Source organism: Schistocerca gregaria, chromosome 4 (genome assembly GCF_023897955.1).
Source record: "Schistocerca gregaria isolate iqSchGreg1 chromosome 4, iqSchGreg1.2, whole genome shotgun sequence".
In the NCBI taxonomy this organism is placed as follows: domain Eukaryota; kingdom Metazoa; phylum Arthropoda; class Insecta; order Orthoptera; family Acrididae; genus Schistocerca; species Schistocerca gregaria.
Window position 1 is genome coordinate 406,922,252 of NC_064923.1, and position 24,868 is coordinate 406,947,119.

General features: G+C 41.6%; 1 protein-coding gene across 1 annotated transcript in view; it reads left to right on the forward strand.

Moving 5' to 3' along the window:
* Window positions 1-24,554, forward strand: part of LOC126266911 (forkhead box protein F1-like) — a 231,691-nt gene extending 207,137 nt beyond the window's left edge. The window contains exon 2 of the mRNA XM_049971590.1: window positions 23,628-24,554. Coding sequence (XP_049827547.1) covers window positions 23,628-23,836 — 209 coding nt within the window. The 3' untranslated portion in view covers window positions 23,837-24,554. The remainder of the gene's footprint in view (window positions 1-23,627) is intronic.
* Window positions 24,555-24,868: the final 314 nt, after the last annotated feature.

The window sequence follows — 24,868 nt, forward strand, 5'->3', positions numbered from 1 at the left end:
TCCTGCCTCGGGCATGGATGTGTGTGTTGTCCTTAGGTTAGTTAGGTTTAATTAGTTCTAAGTTCTAGGCGACTGATGACCACAGATGTTAAGTCGCATAGTGCTCAGAGCCATCTTAACGTCTGAGGTCATCAGTCCCCTAGACTTATAACTACTTTAACCTAAGGGCATCACACATACCCATACCCGAGGCAGGATTCGAATCTGCTACCGCAGCAGTAGCGTGGTTCCGGACTGAAGCGCCTAGAACCGCTCGGCCACAACGGCCGACTGAGAACCTGGCAGGACAGCATTTTCTCCAACAAAGGAGTTGTTTCTAATTCAGTTTCTCTTGAGTGTATTAACGCTATGAAGTCCAGAAAAGTTTCTTCTGACATCCATTGATTTTCTCTAATGCCTGGTGCAGCCGACAAACTTTTGTAGAAGCATCCACTGTGCAGTGGTAATTTTTCTGAAAGCAAAGGAAAATTAACTCTCACCTTCTGGTTGCCAACATTTTCTCTGTCTGCCATCTTATCAGACGCACATTCCACTGGAAGGTGCCTAACACGGCTTGTAGTCTGAGTGACGAAAAATTACGTACGTGGTTCGAATGTCTCTCGCGCTACAAATACAGACCAGCTGAGGTCCTACTATGAGAAGTCATTCCAAAAGTCTGAAAATGATATTACAGTCTTCCAAGAGATTTTACACTGAGAGTGAAAATCGATCGTTCCCGAATATGATTCTAGCGTCAGCCTGAATTAATAAATAATAAAAATAAGAGTTGTTATTCGGTGACTTACGGCGCGAATTTGAAACATTTAGAAGCTGTGTGAGTATTATTCTCTTAAAACTCTTTGGCAAAACTTTCAAAGGTTTGTTTAGTTAAGAAAACTTATTGTGTCTCTTTGTCAAGTCACAACGTAAAAATTTAGAACCCTGGTTTTGGTTATCTCAGATATTAAATCACGGGGAACTGTAGATGCACTTTCTCCCAAATTTTCGTTAAACACTACGGATCATTTGGTTTGAGAGATAAGCCGGTTTCTTCATTTCTCTTCCGTGGAACACAGAATAACTTTATTACTCGGAAGAAATTTTCATTCTGCAGCGGAACTTACGCTGACATGAAACTTCCTGGCAGATTAAAACTGTGTACCGGACCGAGACTCGTACTCGGCAAAGGTCCTGAGTTCGAGTCTCTGTCTGGTTCACAGTTTTAATCTGTCATCAAGGTTCAACTTTATAACTCGTTTCTCACGCTCTAATTTTGCAGCATTAACAGCCTAAAACATCTGGCGTATTATTTTCTTAGCCAATCTTGAATACAGAGTTACATAAAAATCGCTAGGAACAGCCATAATAACTGATGACAGCCTATTGGTGTAACGTTCCTTCCTTAACAGAGAACTCTGCCAACACCCACACACTGAGAACTGGTAGTGTAACTTTTCACTTCCATCAGTCTCCGCTCATGTTTAACCTTTTTTGTTGTAGCTGCCAAAAATGCGCGTCTGGCTACATTCGTTTATTTCATTCAACTTTCAGTCTGCCAGGTTACTTCTATCGAGTTCTTACCTCTGTCCTTTCGTTACTTCGCTTATTTGTTTAGCACTGCTGTAGAGGACCTGCCAATCGCATGCTTGCTTTCTATGAATGCCGTCTACTGAATGCAGGAAGTGCCTCGTGCCAGAACTAGGTGATGCAAACCTATCAGATGTCCACTTTACGCCTTTCATAAAACGTTAAGATTGAGTTACAGAACACAAATAATGAACGGGAGCCAGTGTTTACTTGCTTACAGTGTCCTAAACCCGAGTCATTCTCCATCACATACTTTATTGGTTATGTCCACGGGGAGGTGATTACATATAAACGTTTTCGCCACTGCTGGGCAACGCTTGTCCAATATATCTAAGCATTCCAAGTCTTCTCCACATATGAATACCTTCTGAGAGTGCTCTTCACAAGACTTTACCCCTTGTCGTTTCCTGAACTTTATCTTTTCTCTCTGTTAAGATCTCAGATTTCTTGAGGATTACTGATCGAGGTCCTGTAGTGCCCAATAAAATTGACTTATTTTCTTTTCCGTGCCAATCGAGGCTCAAACCCCTGCCTGGTAATCCATATTTAGAGTTCCAGTGCTTTCAGGTGAATTCTGCGACAATTTCTTGCCCTGTCTTCCATCAGCCGTTGCTCGCTCTCTAATGAGGAAATATACATGATGGCCGAAGTAGAGAGGACTCAAATCAGAGACTGGCAATAGCAAGAAAAGGGTTTCTGTAAAAGAGCACTTTGTTAACATCCAACATCAATTTAAGTGTAAGTCTGGAGTGTAGCTTTGCACGGAAGAGACACGTGTACGATAAGCAATTGAAACAAAAAGGGAATACCAGATTTTCACTTCTGCTGCTACAGAAGAATGTTGAAGATTAATTGGGTAGATCGAACAACAAATGGAGAGATACTGAATCGAATTCTAAAAAAGAAAATAAATGAATCTATGACACAACTTGATTAAAAGGAGCAGTTGATGCGACACACGCCGTGGCATCAAGAAATTGTCAATTTGGTAATTGGCGGAAGTGTTGGGAGTAAAACTGCAGAGATAGACCGAGGCTCGATTCAAATGGATTTAAGTTGCGGCAGTTTCGGTGAGAAGAAGAATCTTGCACAAAATAGACTAGCATGGAGAGCTGTATCAGATCAGTCTTCAGAGTGAAGATCACAACAACAACATAATGAAATCGGCATCGACAAGACGTAGAGTTAAAAACCTCCTTCTGAAGACCAGTGTACTTCTACATCTCGAATTACCTCACGTGTCTTCACAGCCTTAAAAAGTTCACAGGGAGTCTTACCAACAATCGTTCTTCCTGCGGAGCATTCGCAAATGGGACGGAATAGGGCGGAAGTGAGAATCGTACTCAAAGTAAACCACCTACACGCCATATGGTGACTTGCGGACTACAGGCCTAGATGCAGAAAAATGGGCCGTCTCGTGTCGGCATGGATTAATGGGAGAAACAATGAAGCAGAAGGTTCCCGCAGATGACCGTGCGCCACGAGAGCCACCCTGACTCTACAGTGAACGCCTGAAGAACATGGCGGCGACTACCGAGGACGCAGAGCCACCTTCAGTCTCTGAGTGTTTGAAAGAACAATAAAGAACAGCCGCTTAGAGTGGATCCCTCTGACAAATTTACCACTGTGGACAATGCAGATTAGAAGTAGAAGGCATTTAATCATGGAGTCAGTTCATCTATTGAACGAAGTTTTCTTATAAACGGAAAAAGCGTCCTGTGTTTACAGTACCCAATCTGAGTGCTATTACACAAGGAGCAGGCAGTTGCACACCCGCGTCATATTCAGTAAGCATACAGTAACGAGTGCCCCGTAAATGAATATTATCACCAACTCCGTCTCCCAGCTTCATCTGGATACATTGGAATTCCAGATCTTCCATCATTTATCACACTATAATCCTTTCGTACAAAAATGTACCTACTATTTGCTGATGCATTATGTTACATTGTTTTTTTCATACTGCATTATACAGGCTATTCATATTTGAGATCAACACTTACACGGTACTTAAAATATTTTTTTTTTTCAGAAATTAGGCAGCTGTTATCTTCGTTTGCGATTAGATGGCTTGATTTCTTTCGTGTCCACGTTCCGGTGATTGCGGCATGTGTGCCTCGTACTTGTTTGTATGATGTCATCTCGCCTCTCTCAGCCCTCAGCAGCGTGCTTCTCCATGTAGCCACAATTTTACTGGCTCTTATCAGCTTTATGTCTCTTCCAATGTGGTTTTATTATTAACTTCTTAATCAAATGTTTTACGTGAAGAGAGCATTACTGCTCTCCAATTTGTTCGTCAGTTACCACATGTGATTACAGTCTTCTTATAAATATGTTTCGAACAAAAACAAGTTATTCTTTAGTTTTCTATATGTTAATGTTTAGTTCTAATCTGGTCAGGTAATAGTGAATTTTATGATTAAGGCACCCATAATCGGCGCCGAAACGTGGCAAAAGTAAAATTTTGTTGCAGTCGGTTGTATGTTTTACATCTATCATAGCATCTTGTAGCAGAGTAATGCGCATTCCTTAACAGCACACATTAAGAGGAATTGTCCTTCTGATTACGATATACAAGGTTTTCACAAAACCCTAACTCAAAAAAAATAAGACTACAAATGGCGAGCGCAATGTGCGAGTACATAGGACGATTTTGACAGGAAAAATAAACTCGAATCAAATTCTCACACTGAGAAAAATATTAGAGAGTTTCATTACTTAAATACCGAAATAAATGAAATATATTTCAATTTCAAGTACTCATACAGTTCAGTATGTAGACGCTAATGGTTAAAAAACAATGAGGGATTTCTGAATCCTGAAAAACTGATAAAACTCACAAATTTATACTGAGTTCAAAATAAATAAGAAAATATGATAATCAAAATCAGGGCCCCTCCAAGAAACTGTGCTCCGACCGATTCTTTTAAATAGTTGCCTCTCTCCGGTGCTGAGCAATCGCCAGCGTGGTAACTCAGCGTGGTCGGTCAGAGGGTTAGTTGCAACAATGAACTTGAACGGGTGTCATAGGACGTCCGTCCCTAACAAATGCAAAGAACGATAAGGAACAAAATAGACTTTTAAAGAAAAGGTAGAAGGAATCAGTCTTGGCTGTCTGTCACGTGTAGGACCTGATTTCGATTCCTGGCGATGACAAACATTTTTACTTGGTACGGGATGCCCTCAGCCTTGTGATGCCAACTGATGAAGAACTAGCTGCTCCAGGTTTACTAACGGCCGGAGAGCGGTGTGCTAATACCAGGACCCTTCATTACACCATTGGCAGAGGATGACACGGCGGTCTGTCGGCACTAATAGGCCCTCCAGGGACTGTGAACGGAGTTCTATAAAAGCTAATGAGAGGGGTAAGGACAAACAATACAGGAACAGTTTTTAATAGAATGAGTCCGTATCTAGGTTACCAGACAGTATGGCTATTTTGACCAGAAATAACAGAAATTGAAAAAGAAAATGTCAGCAGTAAAGATGGGGTTGAAACTGATGAAATGAAACAGCCTACGAAACAGGGGGGAAGAACCGAGAGAAGAATATCCCTAGAGGATACTGAAAGAGTAAGGCAGTTGACATATTTAGGAATCTTGATGGAAGAAGAGAGCCGTATGTCAAAAGAGATACAACAACGAACAGTGGAAGGTTATTTGAGCTGTTACGCACTGCAACAAAGTATTAAATGGGATTTATAGGAAAGAAAATGTATTCTAAGACAAAAAAGGACCCTCCACGAAGGAATTATCTGGATGGGACGGAAATCGGTAGACCTGATGTACATGTACCGACAAACAAATAATTACAACTTCAGAAAAATTGAATGATTTATTCACGAGAAAGAGCTTCACAAATAGAGCAAATCAATAACGATTGGTCCACCTCTTGTCGTGATGCTTTTGTTCGGCTTGGTACTAATTCACAGGGTTGTTGGGTGTCCTGAAAGACATAGTGCCAAGTTTGTCCAACTGACTCGTAGATCGTCAAAATCCCGATCTAGTTAGAGTGCCCTGTCTACAATGCTCCAAACTTTCTCAGTTGGGAAGAGAGGATCCGGAAACCTTCCTTACCAAGTTAGGGAAGGCCGTCCGTGGCGTCTCCAAACATATCTTTGCTGGTCATCGGGACTCGTTTCGCGGCGGGACTCATCACTGAACACATTTCTACTCCAGTCAATGAGATTCTAGGTGGAAGACGTGTCTGGAAACGCCTTGGACACTGTTAGGTTACCAACCAATCTTTTGCCCCCATATTGAACGATAAGTTCGAGTGGATTTCATACCAAGACCCCCTTCAGTTCCCATCCACAGCACCCTTACAACAAAGTGGTACGTCGACGATATTCTACGCCCCGTTTTGTTGCCCTTATGGCAAATCATCCCGGGCTTACACTTCAACAAGATAATGCACGCCCGCACACAGTGAGAGTTCCTACTGTTTGTCTTGTCAGACCCTACCTAGGCCAGCAAGGTCGTCGGATCTCTCCCAGATGGAGAACGTTTGGAGCATTATTGGCAGAGGCCTCCAATTAGCTCGGGATTTTGATGGTATAACGCATCAGTTGGCAGAATTTTGGCACGATAACTCTCAGGGGGGCAACCAACAACTCCGCGAATCAATGCGAAGCAGAAGAATTGCTTCCATCAAAGCCAGAGGTGGACCAACAGTTTGTGAATCCCTTTCTCTTGAATATATTAGCCATTGTTTCTGAAACTGTAACCATTCGTTTTTCTGTACATGTACATCACATCTAATGATATCCGTTCCATTCGGATAATTTCTTTTCTTTTTGTCTTAAGAGTGTATACAGCACTGATAAGAACAGTGTTAACAATGGGTCATAATTATGAGCATAAACAGCACGCAAGGGATAACAGAGAAAAGGGAAGAAAATATTTTGATAATTACTCGTATATCGGCGAGTGTATGAAAACGGATAGTGGAGGTGAAAACAGAATGAAGAATGAAACTCTAGTGTAGAGAGCCAAGAATTCTAATAAAATCTAAAGAAGCTAGAGTTAGTGGCATGCATGTACACAGAAAGTCAGAAGGAAAGGTAGTGAAAAAGATATTCTAGGGAAAACGAAGCAAAAGAATAGCAAGAAGTAGGTCTCAGAAGCGTTGTCTAAAAGGAAAATCAGATTGATACCACGGAGAGAGGAGATGAATGGAGGACCATCAATCTGTAGGACCAGGCACTTTATGGATTGTAAGTATCAAGTCTACGACAAGGGCAACACATGGCGCTTCACACCTCACTCCCTAAAACGGCGTGGGTGGCGCCAGATGCCTAACTCGTCGTTCAGCTGTGCGACAATTTACTTAGACATTGAGGTGTCGTTCCCGAAACATACTTTCAGCCGTTTTGCGACACTGAGCACGGTAAATTAGCCGTTTGTGTAGACTCTGCGGGTGACCACAGCTATTGTTACATGGGCTACGTTATGTCTCTCAGTCACTAACTAATAAATGTTCTGAACTTACAACATTCTAAGCCTTCTAGCTGCGTTTAATTACAGTAAAAGCTTGCGACGATAAGCTCCATCGCCTTGTCCAGGAGCGTCTCAGTCAGCTGGTCCTTACGAGGGTGACGGAGGTTATCATCGAAACCCCGATAGTTTAATTTGACGCTGCAAGAGGACCGAGAATATTCTATACAAGGAAAACGTCGCGATAAACTTGCTTCTCAAAATATTCTCTGTACTGAATTGGCCCTGCCTTATTATTAGTGTCGTATACCATTAGGTTATTGTAGTGAGCGGACATTAAAATATACAAACAAGTTGCTGCTGTATGATCCACACTTTTCCCGCAATACTGTATTAACGTATGATAGACTGAAACAATGGGTAACACGTCCCCAACACTATATTCTTACACACGAAATATACAGGCTATTATCAGTACAGTACCAGAGTGTAATGAATTTCCTACACGTTTAGTGCTTTCCATTAAGGTAGCTAGAAGCTATTTCTATCATTCCAATTCATGTTCATGTTAAAAATCTAATATTTTCCCCCAAGAACCCTTAAGTACTTTCACTACGGAATCTGCGGAATAGTGTAAATTTGGATTACTTCAATGTATTCTCCTATTATATGAGCAAAATCGCGGGGTAATTCTGATCACCACGAGGGATGTGGTGAACAGCATATAAAGCGAATTTTAACTGCAAAACTAACGGTAGAACATGAATATTACATATTTACGGCTGTGTACGAGAATAAGGAGCTTTTATTTTGCGAAGTAACGTGACAGATAGTTACAAACAATTTATTTATGTAACTATTAAAATATGGGGTAAAATAAACAGTGAGTTATAAGCTTTCCGCACGTTTTATACATTGCCTGCATAATAATGTAGTACAAAAGTATTTACAGTGACAAAGAAAAAGAATTAATTTACTCGTATATATTTATGCACTACAACCTCTCTAATCAGGTCCCCACAGGGGCCCGGTCGGAAAGCTAAATCATCATCATCAGTGTCATCATCACTGTTCTGCCAAAAGGCAGGTTTTCACACGGTAGCTCTCCAGGCTGTCCGGTCTTCAGCCATCCTCTTCAGGTCTGCAAAATTTCCTCTTCCCTTTACGTCGTATATCATCTTGTATCTCCTTCTTCCTCTCAGTCTTCCCCTACAAACCAATCCTTCCAAGGCATGTGCTAGCAAGCACTCCCTTCTGAATGACTGTCTCAATCAGTTCTTTTTCCTTTCTCTTACAACCTTCAGCAGATATCTTCTCTCACCAACCCTTTCCAGTACTCTTTCACTACTCACTCGTTCCATCCAGCTTATTCTCCCAATTCTCCTCCATATCCATATCTCAAATGCTTCTAACCTTTTTTCATCCTCTCGTCTCAGTTTCCATGTTTCTGCCCCATGTAGTGCCGCACTCCAGACAAAACGTTTGCCAAGTCTTTTCCTTAGACCGTTATCTAATCTGCCTCTTTCTATTGAATGCCTCCTTCGTTATGGCAATTGGAGTTTTCACCTCCTGGTGACATCTCAAGTCTTCAGTTATTGTGCTTCCAAGATATTTAAATACACTTACTTGGCTAGTGGCAGATTTTCCTATTTTAATATTGGACAGTCTGCGTCTTATACTGATGACCATACTCTTTGTTTTTGCTGTGTTTATTTCCATCACATATTCCACAAAAGCTTCATTCAGATCTTTCAGCATGTTATTTACTGTCCGCTCACTTTCTACCACTAATACCATCTCATCAGCAAATCTTATACATTCTATTCTCTTTCCACCAATACATATTCCTCTTTCCCAATCTAAGCCTTTCACAATAATCTCTTAAAAGTATACGTTAAACAACAGTGGGGAAAGGCAACAACCTTGTCTAACACCTCGGCCTTCCTTCTGACATTTCATTTCCAATCCTTATTCTTACTTTCTGGTGTAAATATAGGTTCTGCATCAGTGGTCTCTCTTTCCAGTCTACTCCTTTCCTCTTTAAAATATCCATCATCTTGTTCCATTGAACTCTGTCAAAAGCCTTTTCTAAATCTATAAAAAAACAGCAAAGATTTCTCTACCTTTTTCCATACATTTTTCTCTTATAGTTCTTAAAACAAAAAGGTCCGATTATCCGATAAACAATTGTGTTGACCCGTAATATCACAATACAGTACAGTGCAATTTTAATTTTCAGTTGCAAATACTGTGCTAAATATTGTTCCATGTAGAAACAGTATCAAAACGAAAAGAATACGTCGATACACTAAAACATCTTACACAACCGTGTGATGTACAGTAGTGCCTTTACTGTAAAATATGTCTGTGTCGTACAGTATAATATTGTTACTGGGAGTGAAAGTTTAACAACTGCCATATCTTATTACAGTACTGTAGTGGCACATAACTGACTTATTTTGTGCAGCAAGAGTTCTTGTAAGGAGCGCTATATAATTTAAGACAGGTTCATGAATGTTATTAACTTGATCAGCTCAAGCTCTATTACTAAGTTTTCAAATTTCGCAACGAACTTGCTGGCATCTAGTCCGTCGGCGGAAGGCTTCTCGCTTGAAATAATTGCATTTTGAATCCCATGTAGTTTTCTTCCAACCATGTAGCCAGCTTTCACTCAATGTAAACAATTCATTTTTATTGTGTCTGTCTAATTTTTCATAGAAAAATAGTAAATTTTCTTTTTATCAATGGTCCAGACAACAAAGTTCCTTTTCTTCTCTCCTGTTCAAACCACATCCAAAAAGCTTTATCTACAATTCCACATTTAGGTTTCTCATAAGTCTTATGTATTTTCAGTCCTTTCTCGTCATTAATCGTCATTGTATGACTTTCAAGTGGTTCCCCATTCTTTCCTCAGTCTTTGACAGCTGTTATGTCAACCCCTACTCCATTTTCAGTATTTTGAAGAGACTGGTTTTTACCTAAACTTTCAAATTTCTCCCCTAAAGACAGATTCACATGTTTACTTTTACTTGATGCCATAATTTAGTTTTATACAGTTTAATATGTAAGAAGAACGTTGTCGCTCATTTGTAAAACAAATGCGTGCAAAATAACACTTATTGAGCGAGTTAGAGAAACTGATCGAGCTACAACACCTGTCTACTTATCCATACAGCAGACAATGGGTAATGGGTCGACAAGTGCAGATACCGGAAATGGGGTGGTCAACATAAGTGTGTAGTCGAACCTTTCGAGGTCAAATCAGCGGGATTATATTCTAATAGTAGTAGTAGCAGCAGCAGCTTTATTCACCTGTAGATCTCTTTTTACTAGGATACAGGACATGTCAAAGTATTTACAAATTTAGACCAATTTAAAATAAGCTAATTCTTACACACATACATTTACAGAGTTCTAGTTAGATACACTCATTAGATTTACTCTTGGTATACAAAACTTCTATTAAAAATAACTTATTAAATAATGTAATGCCACACTGTTCACTCATATCTATCAGTCACTGCAAATACAATAAACACATTGCTCCATAACATTTCACTCACTACACACATAAACACACACACACTGGTGATCTCTGAGCCGTTTTCTGTACCACATTTTCCCATTTGCTATCATGAAAGACTGTGTCAGCGCCACTCTATAATGAGTGAAATGTTGAACTCAGAAAGAGGAAAAGGTATCAGTACTGTGCCATGCATAGCTTTGGGGATAAGTTTTTCTAGAAAAGGATAAAAGAGGGGAAAAAACATAGTGTGAAGGTGTTATGTGGAATGTTGGATGTTTTGTAATCATTATTATTATTTACTTGTATAACTTTTCTTTTACCAAACCCTTACTCTGTTTTATCTAAGTAATCCTTCGATGTATAAAATGCACTGCATAACAGGTACTTTTTAGCTGCTTTTTTAAAAAAATAAGTGTATTTTTGGAATTTCATTAATCTCTTTTGGTAATTTATTGTACAGTTTTATTCCTTGGCAGAAAATGCTGTTTTGAGTTTTATGTTTATTTTTTCTTGGTAAATGTAAGTTTAGCTCGTGTTCCAGGGTCATGGACAGAGCTGTTTGTGCAGTAATTACAAATGTTATATTTGATGTGTGCAGCTGATTGGTAAATGTATTCACATAGAGCAGTTAAAATCCCCAGTATTTAGAACAGATCTTAACAATGAGCTAGACTACTGTTTTTGGTTATTATTCTTATGGCTCTTTCCTGGAGTTTGAAAATTGTGGTCATATTTTGTGCATTTGTTCCCCAAAAAAGAATGCCATAGCTAAGAATTGAGTGTACATATGAATAGTATGTAACTAAAAGACACTGCATGTTACACATTGATATTAGGATTCTGAGAGCATAACATGCTGATGACATTCTGTTTGCAAGTACCTTTCGTGTTCACATCGCTTCAACTGAGAATCAATATTCATTCCAAGAAATTTTTTATTTGTTACACAGTCGATACAGATGCCATCCACATTTAATTTAACATTGTCATTTTCTCTCTTCAAACTGAAATTACTGTTGCCCTTAAAAATGTAACTTCAATTAAATTACCGACAAATAAATGGTTCTTGCTGACAAGTCCTGCACAGGTTTCATAGAAACATAGATTATGTCTATGGTATCGTAGTTAGTCACTCTTTAGCCGGCCGGGGTGGACGAGCGGTTCTAGGTGCTACATTCTGTAGCCGCGCGACCGCTACGGTCGCAGGTTCGAATCCTGCCTCGTGCATGGATGTGTGTGATGCCCTTAGGTTAGATAGGTTTAAGTAGTTCTAAGTTCTAGGGGACTGATGACCTCAGAAGTTAAGTCCCATAGTGCTCAGAGCCAGCCATTTAGTCACTCTTTAACACACATCAGTTTGAATAATATGAGAAACGGCGAAAATCGCAAAGACCTTTCTCTTCCAAAGATTTGCACTTACTTTCTACTTCTTGTTAGACTAAGATACAGCATTTTAAGGCCTGTTCAGTTCAGAGGTTCCCAAGCTGGAGGTAATTAATTACTCCTGAGGGATAAAATTTAATTTTCTGACGGTAAGAACAAATGGGTGCAATTGTGTTTCGATCACGGAACTACATTAATTTAAAATCATCTTCACCGTTATCGCTATTTCGTAAGAGTGTAATACCGATTACGTAAGATACCAATCATTACATTTTTTCAAATACTAGTATTAACACATGACATAGCAGTATGGGGATTACAGCTTGTGAAACGAATGTATGAACATCATCTGCCTCACGTAACCCATACGCAACACATTTATTTTTACTTTGTACCACGTTTCTGTGGTAGTAAAACTGAGATGTGTACATCACATATGCTTAAATATCTCATGAAAATTCCCGCAATAGACCAGAAATTGCTTCATTAGTCACTTTATAACAATAAATGAAGGAACTGACTGTACAACTCGGCAGTAATTATCTAATGGTTACTATACTTCTCTGAGTCGCAGACAGTATTATTATTACTATTATTAGTAGCACTGATCAGACTCAAGGCATTGGCAGCGTGAAGTCTTTCAGTTTCTGTCAGTTCGGAAGTATAGAATCCAGAAACCAAATGATTTACAAACAGTACGTGCAAGGCACAAATTTCAGTAACGTTTTTTTAAAATCTGGGTGCGGGATGTGGGTGAAGCAAGTGTCGCCTGGGAGAGGAATGGAGCAGGGGAAGCATGTCTCTTAACAACTGTGTATCCTAACAAGTGTCATTAACCCACTTTCCTCGGGAGGAGTTGTACGCAGCATTCGCTACGTACTGAGAACTGCTTCATCTTTCTATAAAGAAAGATTGTTAGAAATAAGCAATACCAGTTGTCTGATTTACGCATTAATTCGTGGTTTAAAAAGATACACAGAAAAACAAAATATCATCAACCTTTCGTCATTTTATAAATGAAACGGTTCATAGCATTTTTTTTTCTTTCAGAAGTTTAGTTAATCGCTAATGTAGGCCGCTAAAAGGGGGAAGGAGGGGTTACTAACTAATATCCGAGTGCTCTCAGGGGTAATGGTCTCAGAAAGCTTGGGGACAACTGTTAGTATCAATAGAAATGCTCGGATGTTTATTCTATGAGGGCATGCCTCCGATTTTTTTTATTCTGTTTTCAATATCGGTCGAAGTATTACATCTCATGAATATTTGTATTACTCGAACTTCTTTCTTGCTTCGCTGACGCAAGTTGCAACCATCTGTCGCTAAAGGACCCCGAATTGTGGAGTTTAGCATGGTGGTGGTAGTGTGTAACGTAATAACCTGACTGTGTCGGTGCTTGAGAAACCTCGTGCTGTAATCGAGTTTCTAACTGCAGTAAAAAAATAAATAAATAAATAAATAAATAATAAAATAAAATATAAAAATACCTGCCCCCAGTTCAAATTCATAGAAAAATGAAGGCTGTGTGCGGCGATGTTTGTATAGACATCAGTAACGTGCAACGTCGTTTTTAACACCGAAAACGAGGGAGCATCATTGGAGATCCGACACAAATGATGAACGACGCCAAGAAAGCTCAAGAGCATGCCATCAGAAGGCAGAATCATGCTCACAATGTTCTGTGGTGTTCAAGATGTAGTGGATTTGGATTTCGTTCCTAAATGACCTCCATAAACCCTGCAAGGTAATGCGAGACTAGCAGAAAACTGAAAGCAAGAATTCGAAGAGGTCGTCAGATGGCTCTGAACACTATGGGACTCTAAATCTGAGGTCATCAGTCCCCTAGAACTTAGACTTAAACCTATCCAACCTAAGGTCATCGCACCCATCCATGCCCGAGGCAGGATTCGAACCTGCGACCATGGCGGTCGAGCGATTCCAGAATGAAGTGCCTAGAACCACTCGACCACAGCGGCCGGCCCGAAGAGATCGTCCACACATGGAGCATCCTCTTGTTCAATACGTCAGTGCCAGACCACACACGGGCTGTAACAGTTCGATGCATTGGGTGTAATGTCATCGATCATCCTCCATACAGTCCAGACTTGGCCCCATTCAATTTTCATCTGATTCCAAAACTTAAAGAACGCCTTTCAGGACTTCACTTTGATAGTGATGGGGAGGTGCAAGCAGAGGTGAGGTTGTGGCTCCGTCAATAGAGGCAAAGGTTCTACAGTGATCGTAGAAAGAAATGTGTTCGTCACCTGACGACTATGTTGAAAAATAAACTTGTAGAATGTTAAGGTGTTTGCTTTACTTTAAAAGATGTAAGATTTTTGGCACAAAAAATTAGAAGGCAACATTTTTCAGCACGCCCTTGTACCTGGTGAACTGGAGGAAGAGACACTTGGAGAAGGGTACAGTAGGGCATGACTCAGCAATGGTAGATGAAGATGGAGCGTCAGGATTATTAGAAGAGGTTTCTTTTTCATGAATTCTAACGGCGACAAATACTTGTCGTCTGGGATTACATTTACATTTTAAGGGAATAACGTGGTGCACTGGATCTCTTCTTGTAGAGTGAGCTGTTGCTGTACTTATGATCTACGCTCATGCAAATATTTTGCAAATGTGAATTTGTTGATAGGAACATTACCTTGGCTGTAAATGTGGGATTGGGCTACTTCATTATTAAAAAAATCTTTCATTGATTTGAAAAAAGGTTGGAAGACGTGTACACTACGGAAGAGAGACAGAAAACTTATACGTCATGCTTTATATGCATATCTATACATTCCAATGAGCAGTGAGAACAATGTCCTTCTGGAGCAGTCGTTTCCAATCTTTGTTAGACCATTACCAATGAATACAAGCACCTTCTCCCCCCTCCCCCCTCGCCACTCTCCTCACCAACGTTTCCCTCCTCCGGCACCGTTCCCCAACTTTTAGCGCTTAACTTTAGAATGAAAAAGAATTTGCTTGCAACATTGTTTTGATGAAAGTTGAATGTTATTTAGTTTTTGTGCTTAAGTCACGAGCTAATAGATCAATGACACAGTTGGAAGTGCATGCGTCTAACGATCTTTTCTGTACATGAATTGTTCTCAGTTAGAGAACATCATAAATCATGCTCCACATCCATTCAGTTCCCTGTTTTTATTTTAATTAACATCATAATCAAAAATTCTACTTTCACGTCTATAAGTCTTCAATGCCACATCTCTCTTTCATGTGTTGCATTCGGGTAGTGTGTATGTGTGCACGCGTCGCTTTGTGTTTGTATACAACATGCTCCCTCTGCACTGCTCCTCTCCTTAGCGACACTTATCTCACATGCACCGTGCTCCCCCATTTAAAATCAACCAAGTTCAAATGTGTTGACTATACTTGCTATTCCTAAACCACTGGCCTCCTTACTTCTGAACGGGTGGGAACTGGAAGTTTTCAGAATGTTAACGCTTTGTGTCTAATCACTATAATGAAAATAATAATGAGAAGAAGAAGAAAAATACCGTATAGTAGTCCTCACGTAGTTATTGTTACGTTGTGTTGTCAATTAGTTCATTTGTCTGTTTGGAAGTGAGTAATGAAGCAGTCTCTGACCTATTGCACGGACTGTCTACAGCTTGGTGAAGGCTTTTGGTGAGATATTTAAAGTTTGTTACGTCTGTGTGAGGTACAAAGCAAAACATATGTTTATAATGGCTGGGCTGTGTGAGAACCTGTAACCTCCACACTGAGTACCACGCGTTAATTATACGAATGCATGGTGCCTGTTCTGTCGGACATGTCCGAAAGAGCACATACCACGTGGAACCCACAGATGTGCTACGTATTAGGTAAACTGAAGGTGGGGGGAAAGAAAGGAAAGGAACTAATAATATTAGCTGCATCGTGACTCATATTATTATTTTCTTTCCTTTACTTTCCTTCCCCCGCCCCCCCCCCCCCTCCACCACCAATTTAAGTAATCATGCATAAATGCTAGTAATTAAGAAAAAAGTAATTTTTCGTCACTCACATAACGAATATTAGAGTCTTAAAAAACTGTCATAATAATAATGATTTTTTAAAAATAATTTCGTTTCATGACTGAAACATAAGCGATCCGTTTTCGTTTTCACCGCTTAGAAAAATTAATATTTCCCCTCAGGGGGTAGTTACCTCCCAACCTAGAGTATGTAAGAATTTACTGTGTAAATGCTGGAGCCACGGTAAAAATAGGTATTCGTTTCCATAGTCAGTATCGGGGATTTCCATGCAGCAACCTGGAGAAACATCTATTTTTATAAGTTCATACGAAGTGTTTACGTTTGAAAGTGATAAGAACTACAACAGCATAGAAATTAACAACGACTGTGGCATTCTAAATCCTTGCATCAACGACATTCTGTGCTTCACATCCACATGAATTCCTTTTTCATTTAGTGTTTTTGTAGATTTTTGTTAAAGGGAAATCTATTTTCGCCGAAATCAAATGGATTTGTTCTGTACTCAATCACATTTATATTGTCATGTAGTAGAAGGTGTAATTATATGAATGACGAACACTAACTTCACTTAAGGAAGGTTTATTCAGCACTTGCACATACAAGAGCTCGGAGCAAACTGCCTTCGGCCAGAACACATACAGTAAACAGGGTGTTACTAAAAGGTACTGCCAAACTTTCAGGAAACATTCCTCGCACACAAAGAAAGAAAATATGTTATGTGGACATGTGTCCGGAAACTTTCCATGTTAAAGCTCATTTTATTACTTCTCTTCAAATCACATTAATCATGGAATGGAAACACACATCAACAGAACGTACCAGCGTGACTTCAAACACTTTGTTACAGGAAATGTTCAAAATGCATCCACCCTCCGTCGCATGGAATCCTTGATGCGCTGATTCAGCCCTGGAGAATGGCGTATTCTATCACAACCGTCCACAATACGAGCATGTAGAGTCTCTACATTTGGTACTGGGGTTGCGTAGACAAGAGGTTTCAAATGTCCCCATAAATGAAAGTCAAGAGAGCGTGGAGGCCATGGAATTGGTCCGCCTCTACCAATCCATCGGTCACCAAATTTGTTATTGAGAAGCGTACGAACCCTTCGAGTGAAATGTGCAGGAGCTCCATCGTGCATGAACCACATGTTGTGTCGTACTTGCAAAGGCACATGTTCTAGCAGCACAGGTAGAGTATCCCGTATGAAATCATGAAAACGTGCTCCATTGAGCGTAGGTGGAAGAACATGGGGTCCAATCAAGACATCACCAACAATGCCTGCCAAAACGTTCACAGAAAATCAGTGTTGATGACGTGATTGCACAATTGCGTGCGGATCTCGTCAGCCCACACATGTTGATTGTAAAAAATTACAATTTGATCACGTTGGAATGAAGCCTCATCCGCAAAGGGAACACTTGCACTGAAATGAGGATTCACACATTGTTGGATGAACCATTCTCATAAGTGTACCCGTGGAGGTCAATCAGCTGCTGATAGTGCCTGCACACGCTGTACATGGTACGGAAACAATTTGTTCTCCCGTATAACTCTCCATACAGTGACGTGGTCAACGTTACCTTGTACAGCAGCAACGTCTCTGACGCTGACATTAGGGTTATCGTCAAGTGCACGAAGAATTGCCTCGAACATCGCAGGTGTCCTCGTCGTACTAAGTCTTCCCCAGTCGCGAGTCATAGGCTGGAATGTTTCGTGCTCCCTAAGACGCCGATCAATTGCTTCGAACGCCTTCCTGTTGGGACACCTTCGTTCTGGAAATCTGTCTCGATACAAACGTACCGCGCCACGGCTATTGCCCCGTGCTAATCCATACATCAAATGGGCCTCTGCCAACTCCGCATTTGTAAATATTGCACTGACTGCAAAACCACGTTCGTGATGAACACTAACCTGTTGATGCTACGTACTGATGTGCTTGATGCTAGTACTGTAGAGCAATGAGTCGCATGTCAACACAAGCACCCAAGTAAACATTACCTTCTTTCAATTGGGACAACTGGCGGTGCATCGAGGAAGTACGGTACATACTGACGAAACTAAAGTCCGCAGCTCGTGGTCGTGCGGTAGCGTTCTCGCTTCCCACGCCCGGGTTCCCGGGTTTAATTCCCAGCAGGGTCAGGGATTTTCTCTGCCTCGTGATGACTGGGTGTTGTGTGATGTCCTTAGGTTTGTTAGGTTTAAGTAGTTCTAAGTTCTAGGGGACTGATGACCATAGTGCTAAGAGCCATTTGAACCATTTTTTTTTTGACGAAACTAAAATGAGCTCTAACACGGAAATTAAGCGTTTCCGGACACATGTCCACATAACATCTTTTCTTTATTTGTGTGTGCGGAATGTTTTCTGAAAGTTTGGCCGTACCTTTTTGTAACACCCTGTATATACAGCTACAGAACGTTCAACTACAATGATTCTTGACTTTCGTGGATACTTCTAGAATGTACTCGAACCGTATATAGAAAATTAAAATTGTACAGTGCAGGTGAGTCTTGATCTCAAGATCCCCCATGCAACAGTTTAGGATCATAACCACTACACCACGGTGCTCCTGCGCTTCTTCTCCGACAATGTTAATGACAATTGTACGAAACATTTCAAAGAATCCCTATACATTCGATTTAATCGTCCCACAGGCCCCTATCTTGGATAGCCTCTTTAATTTCAGACAGTAAGATCAGAATGCCTCTTCAGAGATGTAAAAAAAAAAAAACAGTCATTCTCACAGGTTTTTCATTTTCCCAATCATATATTTCTCTTATTTAATTTTGGGTGAGCAAGATCAGCAATATCATCTTCAGGAGTTTAATTGCAATCTCTGTACCCGCCCATTCTTTCACCCCCAGATGGAATAGCTTAATGCCCAATCGGTTTACATATCTCCTGATCCAAAAAATGGTTCAAATGGCTCTGAGCACTATGCGACTTAACTTCTGAGGTCATCAGTCGCCAAGAACTTAGAACTAATTAAACCTAACTAACCTAAGGACATCACACACATCCAAGCCCGACGCAGGATTCGAACCTGCGACCGTAGCGGTCGCTCGGTTCCGGACTGTAGCGCCTAGAACAGCACGGCCACTCCGGCCTGCTCTCATGATCCGTTGCGACAGTTTCGGTCGACTGCGTTACCATGTGCATTCGTGTAACATGTGCAATAAGTAAAGAAATTATGTGAAGTGGCGATGAAGAGATGAGAAAGGAAAACCAAGGAAAGGAAGTGATGATATCAGCGGCATTAGGACTTTATGCGGGATCATCGGCGACGAGCGAAAAATGTGTACCGGACCGGGCCTCGAACTCGTGATCTTTGGCTTACTTATCTTTTTTTTTTGGCATTTTGTTCGTTGTGTTTGATCGTTGCGGACGTCACGTGACATCCGATCAAGTTCGTTTGTTGATCCTTCCACTTACTTTATTTATTACAGAGGCCAACCAGCTCTCTGATCGAACACACTTTTTTTTATGTTTTTGTTCGCTGCATCTGCTCGGCGCTGACGTCGTAAGACATCCGTTTAAGTTCGATGTTGATCAATTAACTCAGTTTTCTTTTATTACAGAGGGCAGCTAACTCTCTGACCGAACACACTGTGCTACCGTGCCGGCAGACTAGACAGTTACGTTAACCACTGTGAGAAGCGGACACAGTGATTGTGGCAGATGCACGGACTATCTCGGCACTCTCCGCGGACGGCTCACATTTATACGTAGCGCCACGTTCCACAGTCCATGTCCTCCTTGCTCGCTAATTTTAGATTCCCACTGGTGGTCGAACCATATCACGATACCGTACATCCGCACTGGAGGCTGCGGAATCATTAGCCATTGAGGCGAATCGATTGTATATGAATGCATCGTGTCTGCTCTTTGGGACATGTCCGAAACAACAGACACAACGCATTCATATAAGTAAAGAAATATTTCAAAATTTCGTAACAGCCCCGTAAAGTTACTGACGAAGTAACCTCTAGAGTGAATACAAGGCGGACACGAAACCTGAGGAGGGAGGTCTGGGGTAGAGGGTCCGGGGCGGTTGTCGACAGCAGGAGGAGCGCGTTTAGCGCTGGCGAGCCGTCCCACCGGTGTGGGCGGCGCCGTCTGGCCGGGTTAATTCTGTGCGTTCCCCTCGTTACGCCGGCCGCAGGCGCCGTTTACACATATCGACAGCCACCTACTCTCGCACCACTTTCTGGGTCGACAGCGCCACAGTGCCACCGCCCCATCGTTACCTTTTGCTGACGTTCCTTCATGTCATCGTGTATATCTTTTTACATAGCACTAAGATATTTATCTATGCAATCTACGCCCATCCTTTTCTCATCTTTGTGGATGCTCCATATGTAGAAGACCTCATCGAATTCTTGCTTTCAGTTTTCTAATAGTCTCGCGTAACCTTGCAGTGTTTATGGAGGTCATTTAGGTATTAATTCCAAATCGGCGTAGATCCACTACACCTTGAACACCCCGGAACACTGTGAGCATGATTATGCCTTCTGATGCCATGCTCTTGAGCTTTCTTGGCGTCAGCGGTCATTTGTGTCGGATCTCCATTGATGCTCTCTTGTTTTCGGGGTTAAAAACGACGTCGCACGTTACTGGTGTCTATACAAGCATCACCGCCACAGCCTTCATCTTTCTATAAATTTGAATTTGAATTGGGTGCACATTTTTTTTTTACTGTAGTTAGAAACTCGATTACAGAACGAGGTTTCTCACGCATCGACACAGTCTCCTTATTACGTTACACACCCCCACCACCATGCTAAACTGTACAATTCGGAGTCCTTTAGCGGCAGATGGTTCCAGTTTGCGTCAGCGAAGCAAGAAAGTCGTACGAGTATTCATGAGATGTAATAGTTCGACCGATATTGAAAACAGAATAAAAAATTCTGAGGCACGCCCTCATGGAATAAACATAAGAGCACATCTATTGATACTAATAATTTTCCCCAACCTTTCTGAGACCATTACCCCTGAGAGTACTCGGATATTAGTTAGTAACCCTTCCCTCCCCCCGCCCCCTTTCAGCGTTTTGTATTAGCGATGAACTAAACATCCGATACAAAAAAAATTCTTTGAACCGTTTCATAAGTGCACATTTCTACTGTGTGTTTCTTCCAGAACCTACTTACAATACACTCTAAGACAAAAAATAAATAAATAAAAATGTTGAAATATGTGTGGAATGTTATGGTACTTAGCTGCTAAGGTCATCAGTCCCTAAGCTTACACACTACTGAACCTAAATTATCCTAAGGACAAACACACACACCCATGCCCGAGGGAGGACTCGAACCTCCGCCGGGGCCAGCCGCACAAAATAAATAAAAAACGACGCACTAAATAGGGGTAAAGAACAAAGGACATTGATCACAAATTAATATTGTTCATACAGATATCGATTGAAAAGGCGAAATTGTGAACTTTGGCGGGTGATGGGTGAATGTGTGACAGTGTAACGCAATTTCACAGTGCAGCTGACAAGGATAGTAAACAGTACTCCTTTAGATACCATCCGCTGCACGCTTACAGCAAGTGGTGCTTCAACGATATTCTACGCACAATTTTGCTGCCCTTCATGCCAAGCTATCCTGGGCTTACATTTCAGCAATGTAACGCTCGCCGGGACAGTGCGGGAGATTCTACTGCTTGTCTTTGTGCTTGCCAAACCGTACCTTGACTCGCAAGGTCGCCGGATATCTCCCAATTTGGGAACGTTTAGAATGTTATGGGCAGGGCCATCTCACCCAGGTAGTGATTTTGACGATCTGACGTGTCAGTTGGACGGACTTTGGCACGATACCTCTCATGACATCTAACAACTCTTTCAATCAATGCTAAGCCGAATAGCTGCATGCCTGAGGACCAGGGGTGGACCATCGCTATATTGACTTGATCAGTTTGTGAAGATTTTTTTTCTTGAATAAATCATTCAATTTTCCGAAATTAAAGTCATTTGTTTGTCTGTACATGTATATCGCATCTACCGATTTCATATCGGTTCAGATAATTCCTTCATCGTGCGTCTCTGTTTTTCTTTCTGAGTGTGTATTAACGTGGGCGTAAACTACAACTACTAGAAATAATAGTACGCTTGAACAAAAAAAGAACCAGATTTGTCCGGAAAAAAATGTTGCAAAGTGGAGACAACAACCTAGGCTCAACAGTATCCGCTCGCTTTACGTAAAGATCAAGCACTGAAGAGGTTTCAAACAAATTGTAAAAAATGAAAGTAAGTCTCAGCACGTCTCATCGATGTCAAAGGGTACAATATCAGCGTGTGGGGTGATTCTCAAGGGCTGCATAACGACCAGTCTCTGAGAAATGGATCTATCAGAGCCTGACTTTATGATTCATTTAATGTATACTGCTATGACAGTGACAACAGTCATACGTATGTAGAAACAGTGGAGGAAAGACAACAGTACACTATGAGCATGAGTCAGACAACCCAGTATGATCAAAGCCCTGGGTGGCCACTATTTCGTTCGTATGGCCGTAACATACCGAGCAGTCTCGACCACAGGACTGCGTCGACGCTCCTATGCTGTCTGCTGCGGGTTGAATTAGAGGCGCGCACATCATAGCATCGTTTCCGCTCCCCAGAAACCAGACAGCAATGGGCACGTGAACCGTGACGAAAGGGGATGAGTTGCATAATGTAATCTTTTCGGCAGTGGTTCTCTCGGATGGGTGCTTACATGTCAGACGCTACCGTGATGATCGTGGTCTGACAATAAACACTGTAAGCGACAGAAAGAGGGATACTCACAGTCCTCGAATATATTGATGCAATAAAGATAGCTGACATTTCACATAGACTGAGTTAAAATTGGGTAGAGTTAAAATATCTGCTGACTGTTGAAAATTCCTAACCAGTAGCTATTTATACTGATGTAATAAGCTGGAATTATGTTTTTTGGTTTCTTTCTGAAGGTTTGTCTCACTTCTAACCTCTCTTAAAATTTGCTTTCTTCCTGTCCTCCCTACCTTAAAAAAGGGTCTTTTCTGAACCCTATAACCACTGGTATTTTACCACTCATGACAGTGCCTCCCCCCTTTAACTTTCCTGCTATTTCCCCAGCCAATTTACCCTTCCCCTTCCGGAGACATGGCTTAGCCACAGCCAGGGGGATGTTTCTAGAATGAGATTTTCACTTCACAACGGAGTGTGCGCTGATATGAAACTTCCTGCCAGGAAGTTTCGTTCAAAAATGGTTCAAATGGCTCTGAGCACTATGGGACTCAACTGCTGTGGTCATCAGTCCCCTAGAACTTAGAACTACTTAAACCTAACTAACCTAAGGACATCACACTCATCCATGCCCGAGGCAGGATTCGAACCTGCGACCGTAGCAGTCGAACGGTTCCGGACTTCGTGCCTAGAACCGCGAGACCACCGCGGCCGGCAGGAAGTTTCGTATCAGCGCAACTCCGCTGTAGAGTGAAAATCTCATTGTATTTATTTTCTAGTTCGACTCATTATTTTTTGCGGTGATGCAGTGAGCTGCATAATTCTATATATCAGATTTCCTCTCAATTTTCTGAATGCAGATCACAAACAGAGATTCAGTGTTTTTCATTCTCCTGACGTATGTCAGATTTGGAACTTCGAACGCTTTCCATTTACACTCTTCAGTTGAACCTTGTGTGTATAGTGACTTTTTTCGGCCCAGACGGTGTGTGATGTTGTGTGCTGGTGTGTTGGCAGGCCTGCGCGGCGCCGGCGTGAGCGTGCAGTGCGACCGGAAGCCGTACCTGACGCCGCCGCCGGTGGCGCAGCAGTCGCAGCCGCAGCCGCCGCAGGTGCAGCAGCAGGCGCTGCAGCTGCAGCAGGCGTCCATCCCCACCAGCCTGCCGTCGCCGCCCGCCGCCAACACGGCGCACGCCTTCTACGAGCACGTCAAGTACACCGTCTAGCTACAGCTGGCCGCAGGCGTTCGTTACCCCGGCGTTACCTGCGCCTTTTAACCGTCTGCTGCAGATCCGTGTCGGGCAGTATCCAGCGCGTTCGAGGAACCGCTGCGGCACATCTGCGGCTACAGGAAATGTGCGACGAAACAGGACACTACTGTGCAAAGCGCTTGTGTCAGCAACTCGGTGCTTGTGATTTAAGATCTTAAAAGTGACGTAACAATATCTCCAGGCTTTCGTCTGTACCAAAGACGTACACCAGACTGTTGTGCTTCACCGCAACCAACTGTCTTCTTTAAGAAACGGCACATACGCCCAGCTGCCTCTGTGCTTGTGGTCTTCGTGTTGTGCATCTATCCGAGCAGTGCAATGTGACAATAAAACTATTTAGGAACTAGGACGTTTCTGCTCACCAGGCGTCGCTTCCGCTTGCGACGCTCGGGAGAAGGCGATCTTTGTTTGTCACACGCATGCAAACCGACAGTGTTGTTCTGTTGTGTGATCTGCGTAAATAACGTCTGATCATTTACGTTGATCTGTTGTAAATGAATTGGTAGACAGTGACACATAGTACAAGAGATTGTTTCGAGAAAGTGAAACTAATAAATATTTCGAAAGAAAAGCGAAGCAGTTGCTTCTGTCCGCTTTCCAAAACGCGTTCTCCAGATTATCTGACAATACCTCAGTAGTATATGCTACCGAAAATAAATGTTGTTTAAATCAATGGCGTCTAATTTGATTAATACCTGAAACTTTCATTCGTATTACATGTCTCTTTTACAGGATCTACAACGAAAATTTTCAGCATATTGGATACTACCTATTGTTTGTTTTAAACTATATTAATTCGTGCCTACACTAATAGCTTAGATTCTCAAATCCAGAGTAGCAAGTCCACGATATCACATGTTATTCCACCTGTTTTTTAACTTTATAAATAAGGAACAAAAACTACGAACAATGTAGGTTTATTATTGTTCCGTAGACAATAAATCTACAACTCCACGAATATTCTGCAATTCACACTTAAGTGACTAG